Source organism: Perna viridis, chromosome 8 (genome assembly GCF_037379345.1).
Source record: "Perna viridis isolate PV_CMFRI_1.1 ecotype Kerala chromosome 8, ASM3737934v1, whole genome shotgun sequence".
NCBI classification, from domain to species: domain Eukaryota; kingdom Metazoa; phylum Mollusca; class Bivalvia; order Mytilida; family Mytilidae; genus Perna; species Perna viridis.
In genome coordinates, this window is record NC_142452.1 from 24577095 (window position 1) to 24605064 (window position 27970).

General features: G+C 34.2%; 2 protein-coding genes across 4 annotated transcripts; one reads left to right on the top strand and one right to left on the bottom strand.

The window, feature by feature from the left end:
* Positions 1-971: 971 nt before the first annotated feature.
* On the bottom strand, positions 972-26399 carry LOC148609938 (galactose-3-O-sulfotransferase 3-like). Of its 2 annotated transcripts, none has more exons than XM_088540547.1 (2): positions 26266-26399; positions 972-3027 (listed from the first exon to the last, which is right to left on the bottom strand). In XM_088540547.1, the coding sequence occupies exons 1-2, from the start codon at positions 26331-26333 to the stop codon at positions 1797-1799; spliced, it is 1299 nt and encodes a 432-aa protein (XP_088396673.1). In that variant the 5' UTR covers positions 26334-26399; the 3' UTR covers positions 972-1796. The 2 variants fall into 2 exon arrangements, with proteins under 2 accessions (XP_088396673.1, XP_088396674.1); XM_088540548.1 differs by lacking the exon at positions 26266-26399 and adding an exon at positions 6874-7055.
* LOC148609939 (protein-lysine N-methyltransferase SMYD4-like) lies at positions 13566-21922 on the top strand. Of its 2 annotated transcripts, XM_088541549.1 has the most exons (3): positions 13566-13852; positions 15384-17295; positions 17821-21922. In XM_088541549.1, exons 2-3 carry the CDS (start codon positions 15392-15394, stop codon positions 17831-17833), a joined length of 1917 nt encoding a protein of 638 aa, XP_088397675.1. In that variant the 5' UTR covers positions 13566-13852; positions 15384-15391; the 3' UTR covers positions 17834-21922. The 2 variants fall into 2 exon arrangements, with proteins under 2 accessions (XP_088397675.1, XP_088397674.1); XM_088541548.1 differs by having other exon boundaries at positions 15384-21922.
* Positions 26400-27970: the final 1571 nt, after the last annotated feature.

The window sequence follows — 27970 nt, forward strand, 5'->3', positions numbered from 1 at the left end:
GGACTCAAGTTTACGAAGTCAAACATAAACAATACCCCTACACCTTCCCTTGAATTTCCTTACATTAAAGGTATTGGTTAAGGCCTTATATAACTGGTTTAACCCCAAAACGCCTGTTCACAGTCAGAAAGTGATGGTCATTAGTGTCGTTATTTGACTTTTTAGAATATTTCGCCGTTTCTGTTTCTTTTATATTCGACGTCTTACCGGATTGACTACCCAACAAATATTACACTTTCCAGCCACAATAAAGTAACGCCTGTGACACTAGTCAAAGCGGCTAAGTTATAGTTGTCAAAATAGTTCTCTATTACAATGTTTCATTTTATCGCTATCCTGGGAGTTCGTTTAAATTACGAAGGTTTTATTTTTTAAGTTTAGATGTCCATTTCTAGAAAAGTAAGATTTATTTTATCCTCGACCGGAAGTGGAGTGTTAATAATGTTTTTTTTTTTTTTCTAATCATAGCACACTTCAATATTTAACTACTTTGCTCTTGTATCTATTCCGTGGCTTGACTTTTTCAGAACACATTTTATTTTGAGTTTTTGTCTATACTTAATTAAATCAAATTCTCTTAAAATATGTTCTATATTCGAGGTATATGAATATACTTACGTAGGTTCGCCTACAATAAATGTTTATTATTTTCGTTTGAACTTATTTTTCTATGATTTGGAATCGTCGTGCTATCGTGTTAGTATTCTCACCCAGATATACATTTTAATTCTTTTGAAATCTTCAAGTAAATTTTTGATCCTGTGCTTTTTTTTATTTTGTGTTTATTGCTTTGTGGTATCAAGTTCAAGATCAAATTCAAATTTTCAACATATAATTGATGAATGATGCATGATTTATGGTAATTTATCCGTTGCCTAACTATAATTTTGTGTTGTTAGTCTACTATTTCCGAAGCTGTCTGCTGCGTTTGCAGCACAATAAAGGGATTTGGTTAGAAATGATGTGTTCGCCCTAATATCAGTATTGGCTATTAATGTGTTTTTGTGTCGTTATTTGACTTTTTAGTTTATTTAGAAGAAGCGTCATCGATTTTCTTACTTTTTTGGTGATCATTGTAAATATTCACTTTTTTAAAGGTTATACGATGGTGTATTTGTTTCCATTCACCATATCTGTTCTTTTTTTTTCAATGGAACCGATATAGACCTTGAGGGCAGAAGCGTAGTGTAGTAAGTCTGGGGTAGCAATGGCCAGTCTAAACTTGTTTCAAATCCATCAACATTGACCATGTTACAGTAAAAACATACTATTAAACTGCCTCTATCATTCTGATTGTCGTACATAGAATGTATTTTATTAACATCACTGCATATTAGTTGTATTTTAAGAGAAACAAAGTTAGAACTTACTCAATATGAGTATACAAAAATGATAAGAAATCGTTTCATATAAAATATTCAGGGGAAAACATTCTCGTAGAGAAAAGGATAGGTAGACAAAAATGCTGCACTGACTTGACAAAACCCCGACAACAAATGAGAATTTAGAACCGCAGATTAATGCAAGCCTAAATAGAGCTTTTTGGCTGGTTCTAATTATACACCTGAAATTTTGTCAAGGCAGTGCATTGCCTATTGCTTTATACTACATAAAGCATACGTTTTTTTTTCAGGAAGAACAAATGTGATTTTACCTGAAGCGAAATACACAATATTAGAACGTTAGTGTTCCTCGGTAAGTTATAAACAGCCCGTCACTGTATGCATCACATGTTGAAATACAGTCAACGCCCCTTTTAAAACGGCCTTTCTTGTATGTGATCAACTAACAGTACATTATCCATATTGTCTGTTGCGAATATTTTTCACAAACGTTGATTCGTGCATTCTTAAGTATTTGCAATCTGTAAGTGTTACAAGAAATTCATCACCCCATTTTGATTGGTTAACTTTAAATTCATCATTCCGTTTTGCTTGATGTAAGCAATAATCTTCAACTTCTTTCCGAAGACGACTAAAATAAAGCAGTTCTTCGTGGAAATCTGGGCCCTCGTCTCTTATTTGATCCCACAACCGTTTAAAAAAGTGATTATACAGATCATAATCTAACTTTGCAAAATCTTCGTATAGATATCTATGTGTATAGTCAACGAAATGATAGGCCTTCCGTGCAGCGTTTTTCTTCAGGTAAAGAACGTCTTTGATTTCCCATCCAAGAACTCTTCTCATCATAACAATCGATTCGATGAAATAATCCATTATTATAACAAACTGAAATTCTTTATCAAGCTTGTCTAAATAATTATTGCTTTCAGATTTTGAATACTGGTTAAAAAGTTTTAATGGAAATCCAAATTCTGCTGCCATTCTATTGTTTGTCAAAGATTTCCGGGGAGATACCCCTTTTTCGTATGCTTGAGGTTTTTTCAGATACTCCAAAACTTTATTGTAGGATGTAATTCTTCGGAGAGGATTAAAATAGTTCAATGTTGATAAAAATTGTTCAAATGGCTCCCTGGTTATTCCAATATACGCCGTATCTGCAGGCATATACTTCTTCCACGCAAAGTTATCGTACAAAACATGACAACATAGTACATCGAACGTTTTATTCTCTGGAGGAGGCATTGTGTTATCCCGATTTAACGTTGAGTCAACACTTATAACATTATCCCATTGGCGTTTTCGTACTTTTGAAAGCAGAAATGTTAAATTACGTGATTCACCATATCTTAGGAAAATGTTTTGAGCGGTGCTACTTCCGGCCTTGTGTACTTTTAGAAAAGCTATTCTACGGTAATAAGAGTTAACATCCTTCTGATGAATATTTGAGTCTGAATGCATAAGAGGTGAATCTAAAGGTTGATTTTTGGCATCAGCCTCTTCTAACAGAAAATTCTTAACTAATTCTGGCTCGGCGTTCACCATCGCAAAAGCTTCGTCTCCATTATCAAATGACTCATCAAAAGTGCGTTTCTTTGGGGTTCCAGAATCTAAATATGTCCACTGGTTAAATACTGAATATACTCCGATGACAAGTAGAACTCCTATACTAAAAGATACAGCTCTGAAAAAAAATAATAATACAGATAATATAATTATTTTTGACAAAATATACAGAGCAAAAATGATCATATGACAATCACCGAAACGAGCTTATAAATTTTGTTACAAAGTAAAACTCGTTTGAATCGTGTCATTTTCTTTTATCATAACATCAGAGTGCATCTGTTCATCTGAAGTTAACTTTTACACAATCAAAGTGTTACATTTGTGATTGGAGTCACCTTGTAAGATCAGTATTAAAAAAGACCATTTTTCGATCATTTCAGTTTTCAAATCCCATAATGTAACATGATGTAAAGGTGTCTTATCAAACAAATCAGGAAAAGCTTACCCTTCCGATGCAGCTTGTCCATAATTCTTAACATTTTTACGAACTTTGTTTTGTTTTGTTTCTTTCCTTTTTTATGTGTTATTTGTTGATGTATCTGCCTCCGTTTTGTTCAAAACTACATAAAAAACAAAGAAAGAAAGATACTTTCAGTACATAGCAAGATTATTTACTTGATAACGAAAAGAACTGTCTGCAAGAAAAGAAGGACCAAAAAAATATTGCGAAACAGTTTACTCGCGTAGTCGTATTAGTCATATGTGCATTCTCGGAAACTCCGATGATCCTTTAGGTGGTCTTAAAACTATCTCCTTTGCTGAAGTTAATTCAATTAGTATTGACTCTTCAACATTATATAAATAACATATAGAGCTGAGAGGGTGATGAAGCAGTTTGTTACCCATGAGAAAATCGTTGTCACTCCGAGGCGTAGCAAGGGGTAACAAACTCTCTGTCACCCTCTAAGCTATGTTTTATTTATTCCATTATATACTGAATGTTCCATTGTCATTTTTTTTCAATTTAAACCCTAACAATTAACAACGAACAATCAGTTTTGCATGTTTTTCTTGATTAAATTTGTTTTGTTAATGTTTCTTTCGTTTTGTTTTGTTTTCATTTTTTTGTTTTGTTTTTGTTTTTGTTTTTTGTTTGTTTTGTTTACTTTTCATACATATATATATATATGTGTGTGTGTAAAGGTCCTCTTTACAATTATTTCTAAAATATCCAGTTGAATTACATGAAATTTAAGCCAAAATACAAAAATCATGAAGCATCTTTTATTCCGAACAAAATGTGCTGATTAATTTGGTTTTAATAAAACAACGAACCAATTACAACTAGTTGATCTCTAGCCTCTTATCAGTACCTGTTGTTCATTTCTATGCATTTAGCCGAATAAACTTCACATTTCATGCGGATATGGATCCAAATATTTACAAAGAAAGGGGCAGTGATTCCGATAAAGAAGGATTTTCAAGGCTGTTATTTGCTCATTGGCCCAAATTTTATGCAAACTTACAAACAAAAGAGTGACCACACCCCGAAAATGTCACTGTTTCGTGCATTTCAGAACAGCATTATAAAAATGAAACCTTTCTTTGCTGTAGATGGTATTGCTGAAAGGGCATGCTCTATTATTTAAAGCCACATTAGGTATTCGTATCCCATATTACTATGAAAGAAAATAAAAACGCCGAATCAAACGAATAAAAACTGACTGCTATGTTGAAAACAAATTATATATTGATTCTAATCTTAACAGATTTTAGTGCAGTTATCGCCTCGTGACATCGAAAGCAGATAACGAATAAAAAAAGAACTTTGCTTAGACGGTGACATAATTATTTTGATGCAGTTTTCAAGGAATGGTGTCAGTCTGGTATTGTTGCTATTTGTAATGATCTATGCAAGTGTCTACATAATCATTTACGACAATTTGTATCACTTGAGCTATAATAGTGTATTAACTGATGATAACTTGTAGCTATATGAGAGGCACACGTATCTAATGACAGGAGTGATTTTAACTATTGTGGCTAAAGTTTGAACGATTTGACAGACAGTGTCGACATGGAAATCTAAATTGAATTTCGAAATTTAGAACTGGAAAAGGCCAACTAAAATAGTTTGTAGTTCAATTATGCAGGATGTCTGGAAGATTTGTGTTGGTTGATCAAGATGTCCCATGTAAACCTTGAACTTGAATATAACGCAAACTTGTGCATTGCTACGATGCCACGTACGTAAATTTTTGGGTGATATGTTAGAAGATAAATTGATTATCATACAGAATGGTGAATTTAAATCTAAAGGTTCAATGTTAACAATTTACAACAACAAGCTAGCATTTAGGTACGTTTGAAGCAGACCCCGGTTTTCTGTGATCGTATCAATTTTTTGCCATTTGTCGATTATTTTGAGGCGTAAAAAATCAAGCAATTGATATCAATTGATTCAGCGCCTAAGTACTTTGATTTTGTTCTGTGTGAGATGAAATTATTGATTTTCTGGATTAATATAAACCATGAAAAAAATACATCAAACTGAATGACAGGTCATTGCAGTGGAAGATCTATTATTAAATGTGTAAAATTGAATTGTGCAACATGTTGAGAGAAAAAAAAACAAATATAAAGATGAATTATACAGCCATTATTTCCTCAACTTTTTATATCATAAATCTGATTCTCAAAATCATGTTTTTTTTGTTGGCGAGAAAATTTTTTACGATATTTTTTTCACAATATCAGAGCAATGGTCGGAAATCAACCATTATTTCCTTAACTCATTATAATATCATAACTCTGATAGTCAAAATTATCATGCCTTATCATCAATTATTAATTCCGTCATTTTAAAAGTTAAAGATTAATTCTAACTTTCATTGTGTCTTATTTCAATATCGAGATAATCAAAACCGTCAAAGCAATCGGAACTACTCTGCCGTCCTTGTTGCACAGAAGAAAACTTTTCAGTTTTATGTTATTTTTTAGTGTGTCGGAAATTGCCGAGTAGTTCCGATTGTCGTCAAGGGTGGCCGAAGACGAATCTCGGGGCAGACCAAAATATATATCATTCGAGAATGGTGTGGAAAAACACTCAGTAGTTTTGCTACAAAGTTCTGATAAATATTTACTATCAATAGGCTGTCTGGCTTTGTACCACAAATGGATAATGAATAAATAGTTGACAGAAATGGTATGTAATTTCTTTTTAGATGTTGGAAAACGTATATACTGAAGCATTGATAATAGAAGAAATCAGATACATCAAAATCCAAGTACACGAGCTAACAGGAAAACAGGAAATAAGGTTGATGAATTTACAGAGAGTATACTTTCTGTGGAATAAATGGTACTTGTCACAAGTCGAAGAATTAAATGTTGCCGTCCAATAATTGCAAAAACTTATTTGGCTTATAAAATAAAATTGTATGATGTACAACAATTAAGATGTATCTGAATACGACTGAGTATCTGAATGATTGATTATATTGTTACATATCTTTCACTCTCATCCATTACTTTGTGGACATTATGGTCTCAGTCACAAACACTGTACTATACATGTAACTAAAAACGAAACGCTTTTGATAGGTGAATCATGTTTAATGCAGAGAGGAGTGGGGTTCGTACTGGCATTTATTTTGACACAACTGTTCATTGTACATGTTACAAATATAAAAACATAAAAATGGAAGACACACCTTTCATTTTTATTATTATTATTATTATTGCTACTACTACTATCATTATTATTTCAAGTTTTTTTACGTGAAGTTTCAAATTGGCGGGGTTCTGTGTGGTCCGATCCAGAAGGAAAGGGCTCAGGCTATAATTTCTTATTTTTTGCAAAAAATGTGTACAAAACTATTTTAAACAAACAAAAGAAATGTTTACACCCCTCGACCCCCGTAGCCACCACAGTCCACTATCGTTGAAAAACTATTTTCTACAAAAATATCTTGTTGGTTTTTTTTTTATCTGAAAAAATTAATCAAGGGTTTTCACTTACCTCAGCATCTGACTTCTCATCTTTTTTTACCGCTAACGTAATAATATTCACAAATTAAGAAATCCTAGATTGACAAAACCTCTTGGTGACGTGTTGTGCATGGTGTATGTATGAAATTCATTTCAAAGTAGATGATTATGAAAGATAGTATCATCATGGTTTCTAGCATAAGATTGACAATTACAAATCGCTTCAACAAGATGTCACAGCTAAGAGGATTACAATTATTTCAATTTGATCATTTTCATACCCATTTCAGAAACCATTCTATCAAGAAAGATGAATGAACAGTGACAGTATGGGAGTGATAAATAAATCATGTACGAACCTCTTTAATACATATTTTTTTTCAAATTGAGCGATACGTCTTTCTAAATAAGAATGACTTTATTATGGAATTTTAATTGTGTGTCTGTTGTAAGTATTACTACTTTGAAAGTTATTTAGTTCAATTTTTTTTACTTTCTGTTATTGATTCTGTGCGTGTGTGTGTGTGTGTGTGTGTGTGTTCACGATTTTATTTATTGCTTTTATTAATTTGTATGTTTTAATAATTTTCAACTTTAGGGAGTTTATCTTACAAGAAAATATGTACTTTTTAAGTCGCTTATAGTGTTAGCGACTTCTTGTACTCGTAATTTCTGCATTTAATATTCGCATATGATTTGCATTAATGTGTAGTTAAACGCCACATAATCCAGCAGATCTACGCCGTGTTCACCGCCACAGTGTCATAGTTCTAGCTTTATACGAGATAAAAATGCACCTCTTAAATTTCATATACGCGTATTCTACGTGTGTTTCTTGTTTGTATGAGAACGGGAAGTTTACATAAAATGATCAGTTAGCTTTGAACATTACCCGATTTCCGATTCGGGCACTGAGGCTAGATACAAGACTATATAGGTCATATACATTAGCAGGCCCCGATATCTATGAATATTCATTGTCAGCTGCTAAATCTGATATTTAAACTGGTTCCCAGTCAATATCATAAGCGACTGAAAGATTGTTACAACGTACCTTTTTGAAAACATTTTGTACACATGTCTATGTGTGTTTTTTGCTTGTATTAGAACGGGAATTTACATTAAAAGTATAAACTGACCGGTTATCATTGAATTTATGTAATATTACCCAGTTTCCGATTCAAACACAGGCGTTCGTTACAATTGATTATATAAAGGTCGTATATATATTACCAGGACACTGATATCTATATATAGCCATTCGGGTCATAACGGTTACGAAAGAGTACGCAAATATCAAGGGAACCAAGATTTTAACGGAAGTTTTAGAACATATCGTATTTGTACCATTTCGGATGTTTAAAGTATGTCAAAATCAGTGGCAGTGAATATTTAACGATAAGTGACTTTGAAGACTTCAGTCTTTGATTTAATTTATAAAAAAGGAAAAAGAAACTGTTATACTTTTACACAAGTCTCATTACCGTATTGAAAATATTGGAGAAAACATTATTTGAATAGGAAAAGGATGAGTCTATCACCTTTTATTATCCTATTGAAATCGTGGCTTCTAAGCTATCAGTGTGGAGAGCCTGATGCAAAATCTCCCTCAGCAACTACTTGTTGCATATTTTCCAAGCAGAGGACGTTTACCCTACTGGCGGACCTGGTCCATGCTCCCAGTTTTTAATGGGTTCCGACTTGCTCATTTGCTTTTGTTACTATGTATGTATGATTTTAGTTACTTTATGTTCTTTGTTGTATATGTCTGTTTTCCATGTCTGGTCTTTGTCCCTGGATTACATTCTTTTGATTGCCGCTATAACCTTGGTTCCATTGATTACCCTTCCAGTTTGACTAACCTGAACGGGGTAATTAAATGGATACAAGACTAAGTTTAAACCTCTTTTTACACACTGTTAAATAGATGTGAACTGAAAAGTACTACAGCTTGATAGAAAATGCAGGACGTTAACGACTAATACAGTGGCAGAACCAGAGGTGAAAATTTGTCATTTTCATGTGTAAAATTGACCCAAAAAAAGGCAAATTATTTCCTATCCTGAAAAAAATCTAAAGATCTCCTGGTGACCATTAATTCAAGATTATTATAAAAATACAATAGCATGAAAACCTACATAATTGTTCAACTCTCTATACTTCTATTCCCCATGCTTGCTTGCTTATGCCTTTGTTACCGATGAGGTACATAAGCCACCAAAAAAGCCTCCTCCATGTAGATCTGTTTTGTGCCAGTCTGACCATATTTGCCACTTGTATCCCTAGACCTTTAATTTCAGCTTGTTGATTTCTTCTCCATTTATGTATTTATTTATTTTATTTTGCCTTCCAACTTTTGTTTTCCTTTGAGGGTTCCATTGCAACGCTTGTTTGATGTGACCTATACAGGGAGTTGTTTGGTCTTCTCTCCATAGAGATTTTCTCGGGCCATCCGACCTTCATTATTTGTCTTAAGCAGTTGTTGATAAAGACTTGTAACTTATTTATGAGATATTTTGTTGTTTTCCGATTATCGCAGTCAAATAATAGGATGGTTTTGATTTTGGAGTCAATCTGATTTTGGTATTTAATGTGATATTGCCTGCTCTCCATATGGTTGTGTTCATTCTAAAGGATGTTCTTGCTTTTCCTTTTCTTCCTTTTACTTTGAGACAGGTACAGCGGTTTGTATTTACCTTAAGCACTTTGGTCTTTCTTGTGTTAATGACAATGCCATTATCGGCTTCTCTTTCTTCTAAGTAAGAAAGTTTATCTTCCATCTCTTGGTTATAGTATTAGTCATGATCCAGTCCACTGCTAAGAGGAATAGGAAAGGTGATAGTAGGCATTCCTGTCTTACCCTTGTTGTTACCCTCAATAGGATCTATGAGCTGACCTTCATGCAATATTCAACTCCCCCGTCAAGGCTATCAAACGCCTTTTGGAAGTCTATGAACACTGTGTGTAATGATGAATTGAATTCGAGGAATTGTTCAATGATTACGCGTAGGGTGGCTATTTGGTCTGCACATGATCGATTTTGACGGAATCCTGCCTTGTTGTCTTGCAGTTTTTGGTCAACAGCCTTCTTCATTCGTTCCAAAAGTATCCTATTTAACACCCTTCCAAATACTGACAAAAGCATTATTCCCCTTAGCTATTGTTATCACAGATGCTGATATCACCTTTTTCAGTAGTTTAACAAGGTGTCCTTCCTTCCAATCTCGTAGTACACCATTATCTCTAGATTTTGACAATTAAGTCGTGTAACATTTGTGTTGATGTTTCAAGATCTGCTTTAAGTACTTCGGCCGGTATATTATCTGGACAAGGGGATTTGTTTTTCCAGATGTAAATGGCTTTGCTGATTTTAGCCTTTGTTGGTTGGGTACACCTGATTGGTAACTTGTCTAGCTGGCTGTATATCTGCGTCATGTGTTGGTGGTTGTTGGTTCAAAACTTCTTTGAAATGCTCAACCCATCTCCTCATTTGCTCTTCTTTAGGTTTTAAGTAGTTTCCATCTTTATATCTTTTTCATTTAATAGTCTACTAGACTTTTTGAACTTATTAGTCAGCAATTTGATGTTATCATACAAGGCTTTGATGTTGTTCTCTATGACTGCTTCCTCTGCCTCAGATGTCATTTTAAGATAAACTGCCTTTTGTTTTTACCTCCCTATCTGCCTCAGAGTATTGCTTTTTGTGCATTTTGCTTTGCTTCTCTGGTCGTGCTATTAAGTTTTCTCTTAGATTTGCTAATTAGTGTCTCAGGTGATATCCATTCTTGGTGTTTCTACTCCCGATGTCTCACATGATGATGTTAGTATCTGCTTCATCTCTTTCCAGTAACATTTAGTAGATATCAGATCTTGTTCGGAATCCGTGTTTTTACGATTGCATGGTGAATCGGCTTCTAACATCAGTTTGGAATTCTGCCTGATTGTCTTTGTTTCTCAGTTTCTTGACGTCGTATCGTTTGGATGTTTCTTCAACTTCAGTTTTATATTGGCAACAAGTAAATGGTGATCTAATGCTGCGCCTGCACCTCTCTTGACTCCAACATCTTGAAAGCTTCTTCTAAACTTCTTGGAGATACATACATGATCTATTTGGTTCTCTGTTCTCATATCTGGAGATACCCGTGTAGCTAGATGACAGTGCTCATGTGGAAAGATGGTTCATCCAATTGCAAAGTTGTATGTGGCACAAAAGCGTGCAAAAAGTTCTCCATTCTCATTCATAGTATCTATACCCTTTGTTCCCATCATTTCTTCAAAGCCGGTGTTATCTGTTCCTACCTTTGCATACATATCTCCCATGACGATGGTGATGTTTCTTGCACTACATTTTCTTATTGTTTCTTTCAAGTAGCTGATAGAACTTTTTTTGTATCCTCATCTACATCGTTGGTTGGAGCATAACATTGAATGATGTCGAGTGATATGCGCCTCTGGAAGGTTTTGAATTTTTATGTTATTATTCTTAGACTCACAGGTTCCCAACCTTCTTCTGTCTTCTATGTTTCTCTGGGTAACATAATTGCTACATTGTACCCCCTCTGAATGAGTGGCCTGCTCCTCCTGAGTATAGAAAAGTCTCTCCAGATAATAAACATGTCTTTCCATCTTGCTTCAGCAATTCCTAACATTTGGACACCGTATATTCATTTCCCTAGCAATGGTTCGAGTTTTGCCAGTCATGTTCATTTATCGCGAGTTCCAAGTTGCAATCTTCGTTACAGATTTAGGGCTGAAAGGCTTCAGTCAGATGATTACCTTTCAGCTTTGTAGTTGAATCCCTTCAGCACCTGCATATGGAGTTTTTATATTACAACTCATACGTTATGCCTGAGCTTGCTGTAACTATGCAGACTGTTTGTATAGCACTAGACTTCTTACAATTAGGCTTCTGGAAAAGGGTTATGTTGCTACAAGATTGAAGTCATTACTTCATAAGTTTTATGGCCGTTAACGGTCGTTAACGGAAACTCGTGGATCGTTACGGTGTATCCATCTGCACCATAAAAAACCTGATTTGTTCGATGTGTCATAGTTTTCCTTTCCTCTTCCGTCTACCCTGGATTTGACTTTTACTCTCTAACACCCCCTTTTTTCAGAGGAACATCGACTGTCCCAAGGCCGTAGCCTGGGGGTGCGACGGGTGCGATCGCACCCCCTCTTTTTGAAAATCAATCTTTAATTTGCATCAAAACCTGTATTTAAAGAGAAATCATACCAAATAACCAATTAAAATTGCTTATCAGTGATCAGTTCGCATCCCCCCGCATTCAGAAAACCTGGCTACGACCCTGTGTCCCTTCCCTTTTCAAAGTATATGGATCCGGCCCTGAATTAGTAATTTTCAGTTCATGTTTGTTACCTTTTCAACAATAACAGCAGAACTGGAACTTTTACAAATAAATAAATGTATCTGATAAAAGGATCACCATTTATAAAGGATATGAAGTCATGATTCATTGATTTTGATAAACCGTTTGTCAGAAAATGAAAAAGGCAACTCTTCGCTCTATATATGCATGATGGAAGTATTTTATAAAAATCTCATTAAACAGAACCCGATTTATCTTTTGCGGTTGTACACTAAATCTAGATTGATTGATTCATTCATTCATTTGGGTTTAATGCCCGTGCAGCAATATTTCAGCTATATTCAGACGATGAACGTGAAATGGGTGAAAAAATGAAACGATGATGTTATGGTTTGTTTGTTTGTTAGGGTTGAACGTCCGAGCAGCAATATTTCAGCTATATTCAGACGATGAACATGAAATTGATGACATAAAGAACATGAAATGATGATGAAATGAAAAAGGGATGGGACACAAGGACAATTGGGTCGACAAATTTTTATTGCCACTGGAAGTAGGGAGAGGTGGGTAGGGTCGGGCAATTTAGCCTCCTGTGGCGGAGCCCTATGGTTCCTACTTCGGGAGAATATCACAGTAGGGTTCTTTAACGTGCGAGGAACGTGGCATCTTTCCCAACACGGTGCACCACTATGGTTTGCGGTCAGGTTTTCCGTATTATAGCCTGACAACCCCAGCATGTAACACGCAAGGGGTACCCTATTCAACCACCTGGGGCACACATCCCAGTTGCTCTGTGGGCAGAGCGCCCTAGCCCCCGGCTAGGGTTCTGAGCACTATTTAGTCGCCTTTTAGCGTTGCTGCAGGCCTATTCTTTTAACACCCGGACCTGCACGGGGCATGGAAAATGGGGTGGGACACAAGGATAATAAGGTCGACAAGTTTTGATTGCCACTGGAAATAGGGAGAGGTGGGTAGGGTCGGGCAAGTTAGCCTGCTATGGCAGAGACCAATTGTTCCTACTCCCATAGAATACCACAGAAGGTTCTTTATCGTGCGATGAACCAGCATTGTTTGCGGTCCGTATTATGACTTGACGACCACAGCATGTAACCAGCATCCAGTAGCTATAATTCGGTTATTTTGTATACATTTTATCAAAATACAAATTTAACCAAAAAAAAATAAATACCTACATCATCTTAAATGTTATTTCTCATTAAGAAATAAATTTATAATCTTTATTTGCAAAATTGAGGAAAATTGTACAAAACTTTATAAAATACTGAATACCAAGCAACCATTTTAATCATATTTAAGTATTATTCTGGTAATATTACGTAGTATGCAGGCGCGTAGCTGCCGTTAGGCAAAAAAGCATTTGCCTGCACTTAATTTTGCCAATTCCTTTTTCTTTTCTTTTTTTTTGATAAAATACATCCAGGGCCCCCAGACCACCTGCCGTAATTTTGCCTACACTTCAATTTGGCCTCACCTACGCGCCTGGTATGTCCAACGAACCTTCTAAAATGATTTAAAGGGATGAGTTGCTTTGGGACAATTTATCCACATTAAAAATGCCGTAATGCAGTGTTTCATTCCACTGCCTTGCTAAACCCCACACAAATAATTCGGGTGTCGAATTACTTACATGACTGCATTTGGTACAAGTAATAGTCAAAGGTCAGTTTTGAATAACGATAATCAATTTGTGATTTATCTTATATTTTAATGTAAATTATGCAAACATTCACAGTAGCTTGTGGGTCCCTGCGTTGACTACAACAAAAAGTAATTTGCCATCGGCATCACTTTGTCTTCACACATATATACATGTACCTGGCTGAGTTATGAACCACAGGTATGTGAATTCCAGTTGACAAAGGGGCATATATGGTAAATTTCTTTTGAAAATAACTTGTGGGTATGTATTTTCCTTTATTATATAATTAAAGTGTCAAAATAAAATGTACAATGTACATGTATAAGGAAACTATTTACACCTCAGCCCTAATTTTTTTATTTAACTTATTTTCCCTCACACAGTCTTAGAGATCAATGTAATTTATATACTTTTCACACTGGTGCTATATCTATCTTATAATAATCATTACATGTTGTACATGTACAAAATGTACTAGCTAAGACTTTCTTCGGAGGAGACACATGGGGATTTCGGATCCCTCAAAAACATGACTACCTTTAGTAAAAATAGCATATAAGCATAGGGGTCTGGCAGAAGTTTATTTTGCAAATATCTCCAAAACTACTAGGTTTAGCCATATTTTGACAAAGTACAAATGTTCAGCATGATAAGATCTACAATGTGTCTGTGGTCAAATTTTCGTGTTAATCTGTTAAGCTGTGCTGGAGTTATTGCCCTTTTTGATGTTTTTCACTAATTTCAATGTTATTTCTTTCTAAAGTCTTCTCCTCTGAATTCACTTGATCAATTTGAACCAAACTTGGTTTCAATGTCTTTAGGGCATTTTGCATATAACTGAAATGGGGTTTTGTGATCTGTTGAAAATTATAGCCGCAGTTACTAAATTTATAACATAGGGGTCAGACAAAAGTCTTTTGCAGATACATTGTATCATCAAAATTGTTTGGGTTAGCCAAATTCTGACAGAATAAATGTGTTCAGCATGATGAAATATATCTGTGGACAAATTTTTCTGTTAATCTGTTCAGCCATGTTGGAGTAATTGCCTTGTTCGATGTTTTTTGCTATTTAAAATGTTATTTCTTTCAAAAATCTTCTCGACTAATTATAATCAAACTCAGTAGAATATTCCTTAGGGTGTTCTATTTAGAATGGATGTAAAGCCTGGCCGTAGTTTCTAAAAATAGAACATAGCATCAGACAGAAGTTTTGCGCAAATATCTCTAGAATTGTTTTGTTTAGCCAAATTCTGACAAAGTAAAGTGGTCAGCATTGTAAGATCTATCTGTGGCCAAATTTTCATGCAAATCTGTGCAGCTATGTTGGAGTAATTGCCCCTTTTCTGTTATCGTGAATAACCAAAATATTATCACTTGTGCCAAGAACATTTGAGGTTTAATTCATGTACTCGTGATGATATTTTGGTTATTCACTCTTTCCAATTAATTATCCTATTATTACTTCTACATGTAATTACATGTATCAAGAATTACAACATTAAAGTACAAAATGTACTTTGCTTACAATATTTTTGTATTATGATTTAAGGTGCAGTTATGGCTGACTTTGCTAAAATGCAGGACGATATAATAGCCAAATTAAAGGATGGTAATTCCTATGGAGAGGTTCTAGAGTCTATGAAACAGTGCCACACAAACAAAGACAGGGTATTTCTGGTGTTACAAATACCAACAATTCAAGAATCTCTTAACATTACACCAACAAGGAATGAGAAGTCAGCTGGCCTTTCAGTCCAGTTCCGAAATGAAGGTAACAAGTACTTCCAAAAAGGGGAATACCAATCAGCACTTAACAAATATAATCAAAGTGCTGTGTTTGCGCCAAGTCCAACTCATAACTGGAATGATCTTGATGAAGGGAAAGACGTTACTCATTTGGAGTTATCATATGCACTGGCTAATCGCTCAGCTGTATTCTACCACCAGAAACGTTACCAAACTTGTCTACAGGACATCGAGTTATCAGTTGAAAGCAGATATCCCAAATCTCTGATTTACAAACTGCATGAAAGGAAAGCCAAGTGTTTTATGGAAATGAAAGATTTTGAAAAAGCAAATGAATCTTTCCAGAATACCCTCAATTCATTGACTGAAGCAGAACTAGAAGAAAAGAAGCATGAAACCATCAAAACTTTGGTGATGAAAAATTTAGAGAGATGCAGAGAAAAAAAATCTTCATCTGATAATGCTCTGAGAAATTCTTTCGAACAGTTTCATGGTCCTGTTCCGTTTATTAAGGAAAAAAGTGATGTGGTCCTAAGTGCATCAGATTCTATTGGTATTACCAAAAATGAGGAGATTGACTTTGGTCTAATTGCCAACAAGGATATACCAGTAGGAGAAGTTGTTATTGTTGAAAGAGCATATGCATCTATTGTCTTGCCTAAATTTGATCAAATTTATTGCCATCATTGTTGCCACCGAGTTATTGCTGCCTTTCCATGCCAACAGTGCAGTGAAGTCATGTACTGTAGTGACTTGTGTAGCAAGGCATCATGGGAACAGTATCATAACTTTGAATGCAAATGCCTTGCAACCGTAAAAGGTGCCAATTTTGGACTTGGTTATCTTTCCATGAAAATGGTGCTTAAAGCTGGGCTTTCACAAGTTCTAGAATATCAAAAAGAGGAAAAAGAGGATGGGTGCATAAGGTCAGTTGGGTTAAATCTAAATGGCAAGTATGATTCTGAGGATTACAATACAGTTTACAACCTTGTAAATCACAGTGAGAAACGCACACCAGAGGATCTATTCAAACGAACCCTTCAAGCTTGTTTTTTGCTGAAATGCTTGGAAGCAACTAATTTCTTTGCGAAAGACAGAACTGAGACTACATTTGATGAAAAATGCTACGTAACTGGTCATGTGCTACGGCATATCATGATGCTTCCTTGTAATGCTCATGAAGTTTCTGAGCTAGCCATGAAACCAAGCAATCTACCAGAATCAGAAACCATAGAAATCGGTTCGGGAATATATCCAGTTTTGAGTTTGATTAATCATTCATGTGATCCAAATGTTGTTCGACATTCTTATGGTGATATATGTGTTGTCAGAGCTATTAAGAATATTGAAGTAGGAGAGGAGATTGTTGACAACTATGGTGCCTTATATCCACTTACTGTGCGCTCAGAAAGACATGCCACACTTGAGCCACAGTATTACTTTACTTGCCAGTGTAAACCTTGCTGTGAGGACTGGCCATTGTATTTCAACATACCAGCTGACGTGCCAAAATTCAGATGTAAGAAGTGCAATGGTCCTGTCATTATACCACCAGACAGAAAGACGGAGAATGCATTCTGCACAAAATGTCGGAACAAGCAAGATGTAACTTCAGCAATAGTCAAGCTGCATCAGTCTCAGACGGAATACCAAGAAATCTTACAACAAGTTTTAAGAGGTGAAAGATTATTGGAGGCTTTGCCCAAATTGGAGAGGTACCTGCAGTTTTTGTACAAAACTGTTTGCCTACCATGGCAAGATTGTAATAACTGTCAAGAAGCCATTAAACAGTGTTATGCTGTGCAGGCAAATTGCTTTATAGCTAGTTGATTTTAAAATAGGCTTTAATTACTGGTAGAAAATCTTGTATTTCCATCCCTTGCATTGCTGTCAACCCCTTTTTTTTAGTTTTAAAAAAACTTGTTTATATCAAAGTCTACAATAAGTGTAAAATTTTGAAATTACATATACATGTAGTATATTTTGTAATTTTTTTTTTTCACGAATTATAAACATTAATATTTCATGCCTCATACTGCACTATGATTACCTACTGGACCTCCAGATAATTCCAAGATGCACACTTTTTTGTAGAAAACATAGAGACAAAAAAATATAGCTTTTACATATACATGTACCTCAACTACATGTACAGTGTATTTTTGAGTAAATTGCAGCTTTAGAATGATTTACACATGGTTTCATGAAAACAATTTTATAACATATTTTGTCTCTTTCAGTTGGAAACACTAAAAGAGGGGATATGCTGTTTATTGACTTAATTTAAGGGATGTATTACAGTATATTCTTGTCTGTCTCAGAAGGGACCAAACACAAGCAGTTGACATAACTTATATAATGACAAATCAGTGGGGTTTAATTTAAATCTGTTTTGATTTTTAATTCTGTTATTTAGTATTGAGATGTTCCGCACCAAGATGCAAAGTGTCAAACAGGCAAGTTTTGTTTAAATTTTGCTTTTATTTTACATGATATATCTATGTATGATGTTTTCCATCATTTTAAAGTTATTTTGAAAGTAAAAGGTTAGATGTAGTTAGATGATGTATTATGTATAACATATTCTTTATTATGTGATGGAGGAGGTTTATGGCATGTTCAGGAAATAGGAATAAGCAAATTTTATACATGTTTGGGGTTATTGAAAATTTGTTTTTCTAGTGTGACAAATGACAAAATAAGCTGCATTTAAACTGCAGTATTCAGCAAGATTTTGACTATTTAACTTATTGATTTTGTTTCGTGTTTGTTTTTTTTTGTTGTTATTATTGCAGTCGTTGTGTTAACCTGGTAACTAAGCCAAATATTTCATGAAAATCAGACAGGAGGTGATCCATGCAAGTCAAAAACCCACTGAATTCACTTTTATGTCTTATTCAGAATTAGTCATATAACTAGTCATAGATTTTAATTTGGGTGTTTAGATTTTGTGTTGAAATTTATATACATTTAGATTGTAATGAAATTCACACTTTGCAAGAGTTATCATTCTTGATTTTGTTCGATTTGGTCGGTTGTAGTAGGAGATAAATTTATGAGTTTCTTAAAGTACAGATCGGAATTTTGGAAAGGACAACTGTTATGTAAAGATAAAGTATATGTAGATTGAAAAACCATTGTTTATTCAGTGAGTTTTTCTTCATCATGAATCACTTTAATATGGACAGTTTCTGAATTCTATCTGGACAGGTACTTAAGTTGACATCTGCTGATAAATGTGATAACTTTTTGAAAATGGTTACATTTGTATAAGTGTATACATGGCAAGGCTGATGTTAATATAATGGATTGTGACTTGAACAATTTAAGGATAAGGGGCCAAAAAGGACCAGAAAAAGGTATTTTCTTGAAGTATGGCAAATAACTTGACTATAAAGTTGTCGTCATTAACAGTTATACAAAACTCTTCTCCTCTGAAACTACTTGACAAATTAGAACCAAACTTGTTATGAATGTTCCTTGGGGTATCCTGCATAGAACTGATGCGGGTATGTTTGATTTGTCAAAAAACATGGCCGCCATTACTAAAAATAGAACATAGGGGTCGGACAGTAGGTTTTCACATACATCTCCTAAACTGTTAGGTTTAGCTGAATTCTGACTGAATAAAAGTGTTCAGCATGATGAGATCTATCTCTGGTCAAGTTTTGGTTTTAATCCATTAAGCCATGTTGGAGTTATTGCCCTTTATCAATGATTTTTGCTATTTTTAATGTCATTTCTTTAAAAAAATCTTCTCCTCTGACATACTTGACCAATCGAGAACTTGGTATGAATGTTTCTTGGGGTATCCTGCATAGAACTGATGTGGGGATTTTTGATTTGTCGAAAAACATGGCCGCCATTACTAAAAATAGAACATAGGGGTCAGACAGTAGTTTTTCACATATATCTCCAAAACCGTTAGATTTATCCAAGTTCTTTCAGTAGTTAAAATGATCCATATTATTAGGACTTCAAAAGTCTTCAGACACCTTTTAAGAGTTATTGCCCTTGAAAGGGGAAAAATGACCTTTTTTTAATAGTTTTCAGTCAATACCTTGAAAACTATGATAGATTAAAAGAAACTTTCAATTGTTGAAAAGATCTTGTGATAGTCCTACCAAAGACTTCTTGGGTCAAAATTGTTGGATAACTTCTTATTTAATTTATTGCCTTTGAAAGACAAAATTCAACAAGGTGAGCGATTCAGGCTCCTGGGAGCCTCTTGTTTATATAATGTAAATGTAAGAGTGATGAAATTCAGTTCTTGGAAAAGAAAATTACATGTATAATTACTAAAGTCAACTGAGCAAATCCTGTCTTATCTGACACACATATTTATGTATACAATTTATGGAGTAATCCATAACCCTGTGTGATCTGAAACTCTTGATTTGTCTGTGAATTATATGTACTACTGTCAGGCCTGGGCTATTCAAATTAAAATAGTTTTCTCATTTAAGAATCATCTTAAAAATGTTCTCATTTTATATCATAAAGTTTCTAGAATGATCACTTCATGGTATTGTGTTAGTAATGTTAGGCTTTACTCCAAGTGTTCCAATTTCTAGTCAAAAGATTTGGTACTTTTTCAACTAAATGTCATATATATGTATCTTTGTCTTGTACTTTTATGTACATATTTAGTTGTCTCATGGACCTTTCCTTTATGTCCTTTTTGTATATCCATTTAAGTATATGGCTGTTAAAGCAAGATTCCCTGATTTACATGTACATGTTTTGCTTGCAAACAGATTAAAGAAAATTACGCAAGATCTGATTTTAATTAGACGTACAGATTTAGCTTATTATGTTTTGAAAATGTTCTCACCAGGCTAAATTAGAGCTGTGTTATTCATTACCAATAATTGTTGGTGTCAAATATACTGCTAGCTGATATTAATATCAATGTATACACTTAAAGAGCATCTTTCTATAATTTAAGGGGAGTGTTATTGGCTCTTACTTTATTATTTTTAAGGAGTAGGGGCATTTTGGCCTGTTTTTAGCTCCTTCTTTAGAGCACTTGGTTTCCATGTCCTTTATCCCACAAAAGAACCTCAATCATAGATATATAAAGTATTATTCTTTTACTATTTTGTAAGCCAATATAGGCCCTTTGGTCACAGCACTTTTAATGGTAGAACACCTGTGTTATACTGTCATGACTGACTGTACCATAACATTTTCTTTAAATTCGTAGGGAGGTTACTCTGGTAGTCTTAATTGTTTTCTGAATGAATGTATTTGATTACCTTTCTTCTAATCCTATCTTGTGTTTTGAATTTTCTTTTTGTTTTACCTGTGTTTTGTGGGTCCATACACATTCAAAATTGAAAATACAAAAACGTACACATTTGACAATGCTAATTTAATCGTCTTATCCTTTCGATTTGTAGTTACCATGTCTTGTAGTTGAGCAATATGGACTTGTCATCCTGAGATATCTACAACTGTCAAACTTCTGGTTGTGGGTGATAATAACTAAGAAATTGTCTGACTACTTATTTTCTCAAATTCATGCCTATAAATGTAATGCTTCCAACCACAGGAGTGGATCTGGAGATTTTTAAAAAAAGTTCTGGGAAAAAAGGATTATAAGCTTTTATTTGCTCATTTTTGCCAACATTTTGCAGACTATAAGGGGGTTCTTGCCACCAAAATATCTCTCCACCTCTGGACCATAAAGTACAGGTCAAGTTTTATCATAATTGTTACTACTCAGCCTTTTGGTTATAATGGAAAATTTGCCAATTAGTTTAGTTGGGTTGATCATCAAGAGTTATCCTATTTTCACAAGACAGCTGATATTATTTTTCATTGTGCTTACATAAGATAAATCAATTTTGTTTGTAGATTTTTCAATGCTTTGTTGTTTTAAATAACACCAGTACTAATTAAAAGGGGTGGTGTGTAAAATTAAATCTTTTAAACAATTAATCAGTGAATTAATTTTAATAGGCAAAAATTTCAGAAACTCAAAATTTCTACCAAATATAAACAATTTTAGTTTAGCTTAACCCCTATAATATTGAAGAGTTGGAATTGGTTATACTGAACCTTTTTATACAAAATTTAATTGTCAATAAAAATTGAAACATACAAAGATAATATGTCTCTTTACAATCATATGTTAGTGTAGATGTATTCTTGGGAAGATTCACTTCTGTTTTAAATGCTGTGCATTTGTGTTTTGATGCAGTTTAGCATTAATGTATTTCACTAGTAATATGTTTTTCATACCATTTGTGTATTATATGCAATTGTTTGTGTTTATAAACCTTATTTGCAATGTTTTTGCAGGAATGTTAAATTTTCTTAATAAAAGTATTAGCTTGATAATGTCTGTTCTGGTATTTGTATGTCAGAAAAATGTTTAGGAAATGTGTGATAGTTATAAGTGGATATGACAGTTTTGGTCAGGGCAGCATATTGGTTTTTTAAAATTGGCAAATCAGAAATTTATTTTCAAGTGCTATTTGGCTAAATTATTTAATTTATTAAACTGTACAGAAGAATATACTGGCCAATTTTTTTTTAATGTCTATGTAGTGGAGGCCTAAAGCTCTATAAAAAAAACGCAAATTTGCTCCTTTTACATGTACATGTAGCCCTACATGTAGTAAGAATTAATTGATTGGTTGTGTTTAATGCACATTGGCAAGTATTTCATGCATTTCAGTTCCCAGAACAATTGACCAGTCAAACATGCCCTGTTTTTTACCAGTCAAACATGCAGAGCCAGATTTTTAATGTGCAAGCACACCACTATCAGACAAGAACTAGACCTGAAGGTCTATTCAAATGTCAACTCTTGTCGACATGCACTGTATTTACACCAAATTATAATGCAGGGGCAGATCCAGACACTTTCAAAAGCAGGGGTGCCAGCCGAGGTTCTTCAGAAAAAGGGGATGCAAGGACATTATTTGCCATTTTTATCAGTTTTACAAATGAGAAATGCCAGATTTTCCTATTGAGAGTGGGTGCCAACCTTTCTAGACCCCCCTCTCCCCCATTGTAATGTACAAACGAAACGGCACTTTACAAACAAAACTGTTCAAAGGCCAACTATACTGACAAATATCACATTACTAGAAAATTACAATGGGTAAAAGAAAGCCAAAAGATTAACACCGTAAAAAAACCTCTTATTTCGGACGTATTAAAAAAATACTGTAAGGCAACAATTCTCTATAATATTTATATTTAGTAAGTCGTAGTACTTTCTTCAGAAGTTTGGAATGACTGATCATGGATTTTGGAAAGGCAGACCAGAAAAATGAATGTCAAAGTATTTGCCAATTTATGTCAAAAAAAAGCAAGAAATTAACAAATTTTCAAAAATGGGTAGTTCACCCTTCGACCTTTCATTGGATCCGCTAAAATAAGGGGGTTATGAGGATTTTTCTTTTTTGTTTCTGTGTAATTACCACGTTTTGTATTTTTTGGAAAAGGTGATTTCGATACGCCATGTATCATATAAAATCTTAACTCGACAGCTGTCGAATATATATATTTTTGGAAAAGGTTATTTCGATACGTCAACCTTTTCCAAAAAATACAAAACGTGGTAATATTCTACAGCTGTCGAGTTAAGATTTTATATGATACATGGCGTATCGAAATAACCTTTTCAGGTTAAGACAGCTGCCGAGTTCATATTTAATACATTTTATATGTTCCCATTAAATCTTATAATACAATCACCTTTTTAATAATTTGATGTATTGGGACAATGTTAATGAACTTTGGATATTACGCCAGATTTTGATAATGTTTCTTACATAATGAAATTTGCAGTATCAAAAGATGAAGCTCTTAATTTCACTTTTATCTACAAATGCAGCATCTGTAGCAGTTTTAATTGAAGAGGGTATATCAATATCCACTTTGACTGAGAACTCCTTTAGTACTTGTTACTAGTAATTAATATACAAATGTACATGTATTACATTTCAGGTTGGTTTTTAACTTAGGACTTTTCATACAAGAAACGCTTAAATTGTTTCTGCCGAAGTCACTAAATATTTGGATGCAGCGAGTTGAGAGGAGACGAATGAGGCGTTTCCAAAAGAAATAAATGTATATCCTCAAGTCCAGTAATTGTTACTATAGGAAATGTATGCATCGCTTGAAATCGTGATTTTCCCCGGAATTCACAAGCAAAATTGAATAAGCTCGCTCCACTTGGGAAATGTTCGTTTACATGTACAAAAATGTACCTTCCACATAACCTAAGATTTTAGATCCGCCCCTGGTCATGGGTGCAGAGTAACGTTCCCTTCTTATAAAAACACTCCTAACTAAGACTGCATCAAATACTCTAACCTGTAAAAGTGCAGTTTTACCTAGTTATCAAGATTGGATGTATATGTAAACTTGAAGCTCACGACGAATCGACCTGTCATATTAACACTCATGTCCTGGGGCATGAATTCAAAGTTTATTTGTAAAATAAAAAGTACTTGCCTTCTTGAACCTAAAATGTGTGTCAACGTAAGTTCGGTGTACCAAACGTTTCATTTAGCAACTTTATCAAAGACAAATCCACATTCAACGCCATGTTTCAAAATAATTTTATACAAAAACTACAAAACTCCATATTTTTTTCCATAAGGAAATGAAGTTTCATGACAAGGATATGATCAATATTTCTAATCGGCATAATGTGCTGCAAACCATTTCCCGGCCGGGTCACTCTCATTACTCATAAATTGTTTGTCTATTCTGCACGTTGTAGTGAAAGTGAAATGTTACAGTATGTGACTGAATAATCTGCCTTAGCCTGAATTTCCTGTTACCCCGCAACTCTCTTCCTTCCATCCCTTCCCCTCTCTTTTGTTAGAAAACTTTGCTGATTGAGTGCAAAATTAAGACGAAGTGGCCAAATGGTGACCTGGAAACCCTTTTTAAAAATTTCTATATAGGACCCTCTTGTTGGTACCTATAAACCCCTGAAACTAAGCGAAACGACATATCATATAAACTCAAGCTTCTAAAGACTACGACTTTTATGAAGCATGTGTGCGTACTTTCGTACACATATTTCTTTCTCCACAAGACGAATCCCATGAACATTCACTAGGAGTGTTTCTGCTGGAATAAAATTTGTTAAGCTTGTTACAATTAGGGACGCCTCATATTTTCGCATTGTATTCGATCTGTCTTGTATTTTGCAATTATTTTAAGTTTACCGATATAAATTTTTCTTGATAAGTCCGCTCGGTTAAAACTTTCATAAATGGAAATAAAATTTGAGCTTGAAATGTTATTTTGTATGCAAAACATGCAGTTACTGTAACATTAAGGTGCACTGTTTCGCACACCAAGTTACCTCCGTTAAATTTTGTAAAATTTAAAATTAAAAGTTGAAATTTGGTGGATATATTGTTTAAACGTAGTTAAGCATTTATACATAGACAGATGTAATTTATGTAAAGGTAAACAGGTGTAATTTAAATGAAGAATGGTATCCGGAACGTTTCAGTCCCCTGCCGTATTAGGTTCTCTCCTCAGCATCAGATGGCTGATTTTCAAAATACCGTATTTTGCACGAACTTTTGAACTAAAATTTCGAGAGAATGAATGGAAAAGGATCTTATTATATTTACCCTTTTCCCACCTACTCCATGCATGCTTTAATCCTGTGGTAGTGTCTTAATGCCTGATATTTTATAAAACATAGTATTTGTCTGTTTGTTTTGGAAAGGCACTCCAGAGTTGTACTAAAGCTCAATAATTTTTTTTTTTCAGTATGTTACAATGGCAACTGGATTTTATAACAATAATCATTAATTACTTATAAATAACTTGAACCTCCACTCACCAAGGATTTCAAAAGTATGCACTTTTTATGACAAAACACTTGAAATTTCTGTGCAGACTGCCTCAAAACAGCTTTATTTCAACAAAATGAGACCAAATTTTCAGAAATGACCTTACCATATTGTACTACCTTATATTGTTTTGTGGAACTGACCCGTATAGTTTGTCTTTGTCAGAAAATGGTTACACCAGACAGTCAAAATAAGAAATTAAAGTCGATTTAACAATTAATGGCAACATCAAGGCAAAACCGGAAAGTTGAAAAAAAAACTGCAGCGGTTCTGACATGGTACAGTCTTGAGAAAAGATTTTTTTTTCGTTTTTAGTTTAACCACTACCATAGTTACCCTTGAGTTTTAAATTGCACATTCTAATATGACGTGCTTCGAAGCTATTTAGACCACAGCCATGGTAAAAAAGTGATTAACACATGACCAACATTTCGTGCAACACATAGGCTGCGTCTTATAAAAAACATGAAGAAACTAGTCATATTAGAATCGAAATAATTCAAGGAAATTCCATTTTATCATTGTTTTACCACGGACTGGTCATTTATAACTCCATTTTATCATTGTTTTACCATGGGCTGGTCATTTATAACTCCATTTTATCATTGTTTTACCACGGGCTGGTCATTTATAACTCCATTTTATCATTGTTTTACCACGGGCTGGTCATTTATGTCGTTATTTAACCCCGCCTATTGCTCGGGGGTAAAACAATGTGACGTAGATCGTTTGAATTTTAATGATGAATTTTTTTTATAAAAATGAAGATATTTATCTTCAATTTTTAGCATTATCATTAAAATTCAAACGACTGTGGTATTAATTATAACTATGAGTACTCACTTCCTATATTTTGATGTCAATGCAGAGAAAATGCATTTTCCAGAAAATCTGTTCAAACACTGGTCCATAGTTCGCAGGTACAAGAATATTGTATACAGTAAAATTCTTAGATGTGATATATTTTCTTAAGATCCGTGCTTCGGTGAGAATAAAAAAAATATATTATACAAATGACACAGCTGTGTGACGAGCAAAAGGTCACATTGACGAATAAATAACCGGTACTATGCCATCAATAATTACTATTTATTTTTGAATTCGATTGACCTTCGCTGTGGTCATATTTTAAAGAAAATGTTATATTAACTACACGGTAGTTCAATTAACCGAAGGAGTTTGGAATGGGTTGTTAACAGCTGCTGCATCCTATTCATTATCGCCTCATTCGTGTTCAATAACTTCAATTTCATTTGACTGGTTTATATATATTATTATTTTTTCCGTCAACTTCCATTTGTGGTTCCTTAAAACGGACAATACATACAAAAAACAAGCCAAGACAAACGCATAAAAAACTTCTGTGAACAGTACATCTTTTTTTTCAAAAACACTAATTTTTTAAAGTCTGTCCAACATTCATGTCATCAATGGTCATGTTTCCAGCATGAAACTCTGAAGGTCGTGTGACAAAGTTTAACACTAAAATGACATCGATAATATGCATATGAGTCAACTTCTATTTTCAATGGAAAAATTACATATTTTTAGAAGAATTATTTGCAATATACAGATTTCTAAAATTGTTTTGATTGTGCCAAAATAGGAAACGCACTTGCGTCAGTCCACTTGTACACGCATTTGGGCATATATATCTAAAGCATGTATGTTAAGTATTGGTCTGCAGATCCCGAATATTAAATGTAGATGTACAACAAATAAATAGAGTGGCTCGAGGTCCTGACAGCTCGTGGTTGATACGGCATAGGACACAGATTTTGCTATGCATTGTTCTTCATATCAAATATTATAAAAGGTCCAGAGATAAGGCATTTTGTCAAATCAAATATTCCTGTCGGCAAGATCGACGGAGTGCAAATTAGAATAGGGTATATTACATATATATATGCTCTTGAACGGTTTTGGTTGTATTTCAGCTTTTTTGTCAAGTTTGGTAAGTTTAATGACTTCGCTATATATTTTACAATTACTTGTATGTTCATCACATGAAATGAGATATAAGCTATTTCACGGTTTTTTTTATACTGAATAAGCAGAATACTTAACACTGTACCCGATGTGAAATGGGATTATAATGAACGAGGAGTTCTGAAAGGGGTGAGATACGGGGTATATACATGTTCCTGTATTTAGTACTAAAAATATGATATACAAAAATATCCTGCTATAGCGTATACTGCTGTACCTAGAGGATCTAAGGAACATATGAGAACAACGTAAGGAAATAAGAGCACCAAATACTTTAAGTGTAGCATGTAAAATGCAACAGAAATGATCATGTATGTATGTGAGACCATCCCATCAAAGAACATATGTTCTGACTTGTTCGAAATCGGGACGAAGAATGAGATTGCAATTCTTGGTTGTTCAAAACTTTACCATATTTCATTTCATGCTCACAACTTCATTCTATTTAATCGATATGGAGCCCTGTTAGTCTCACAGAGATAAGAGATTGTAATTTAAAAAGTCCAGCGCTGTAGATTCAGAGTCCAGCGCTGTAGATTCAAAGTCCAGCGCTATAGAT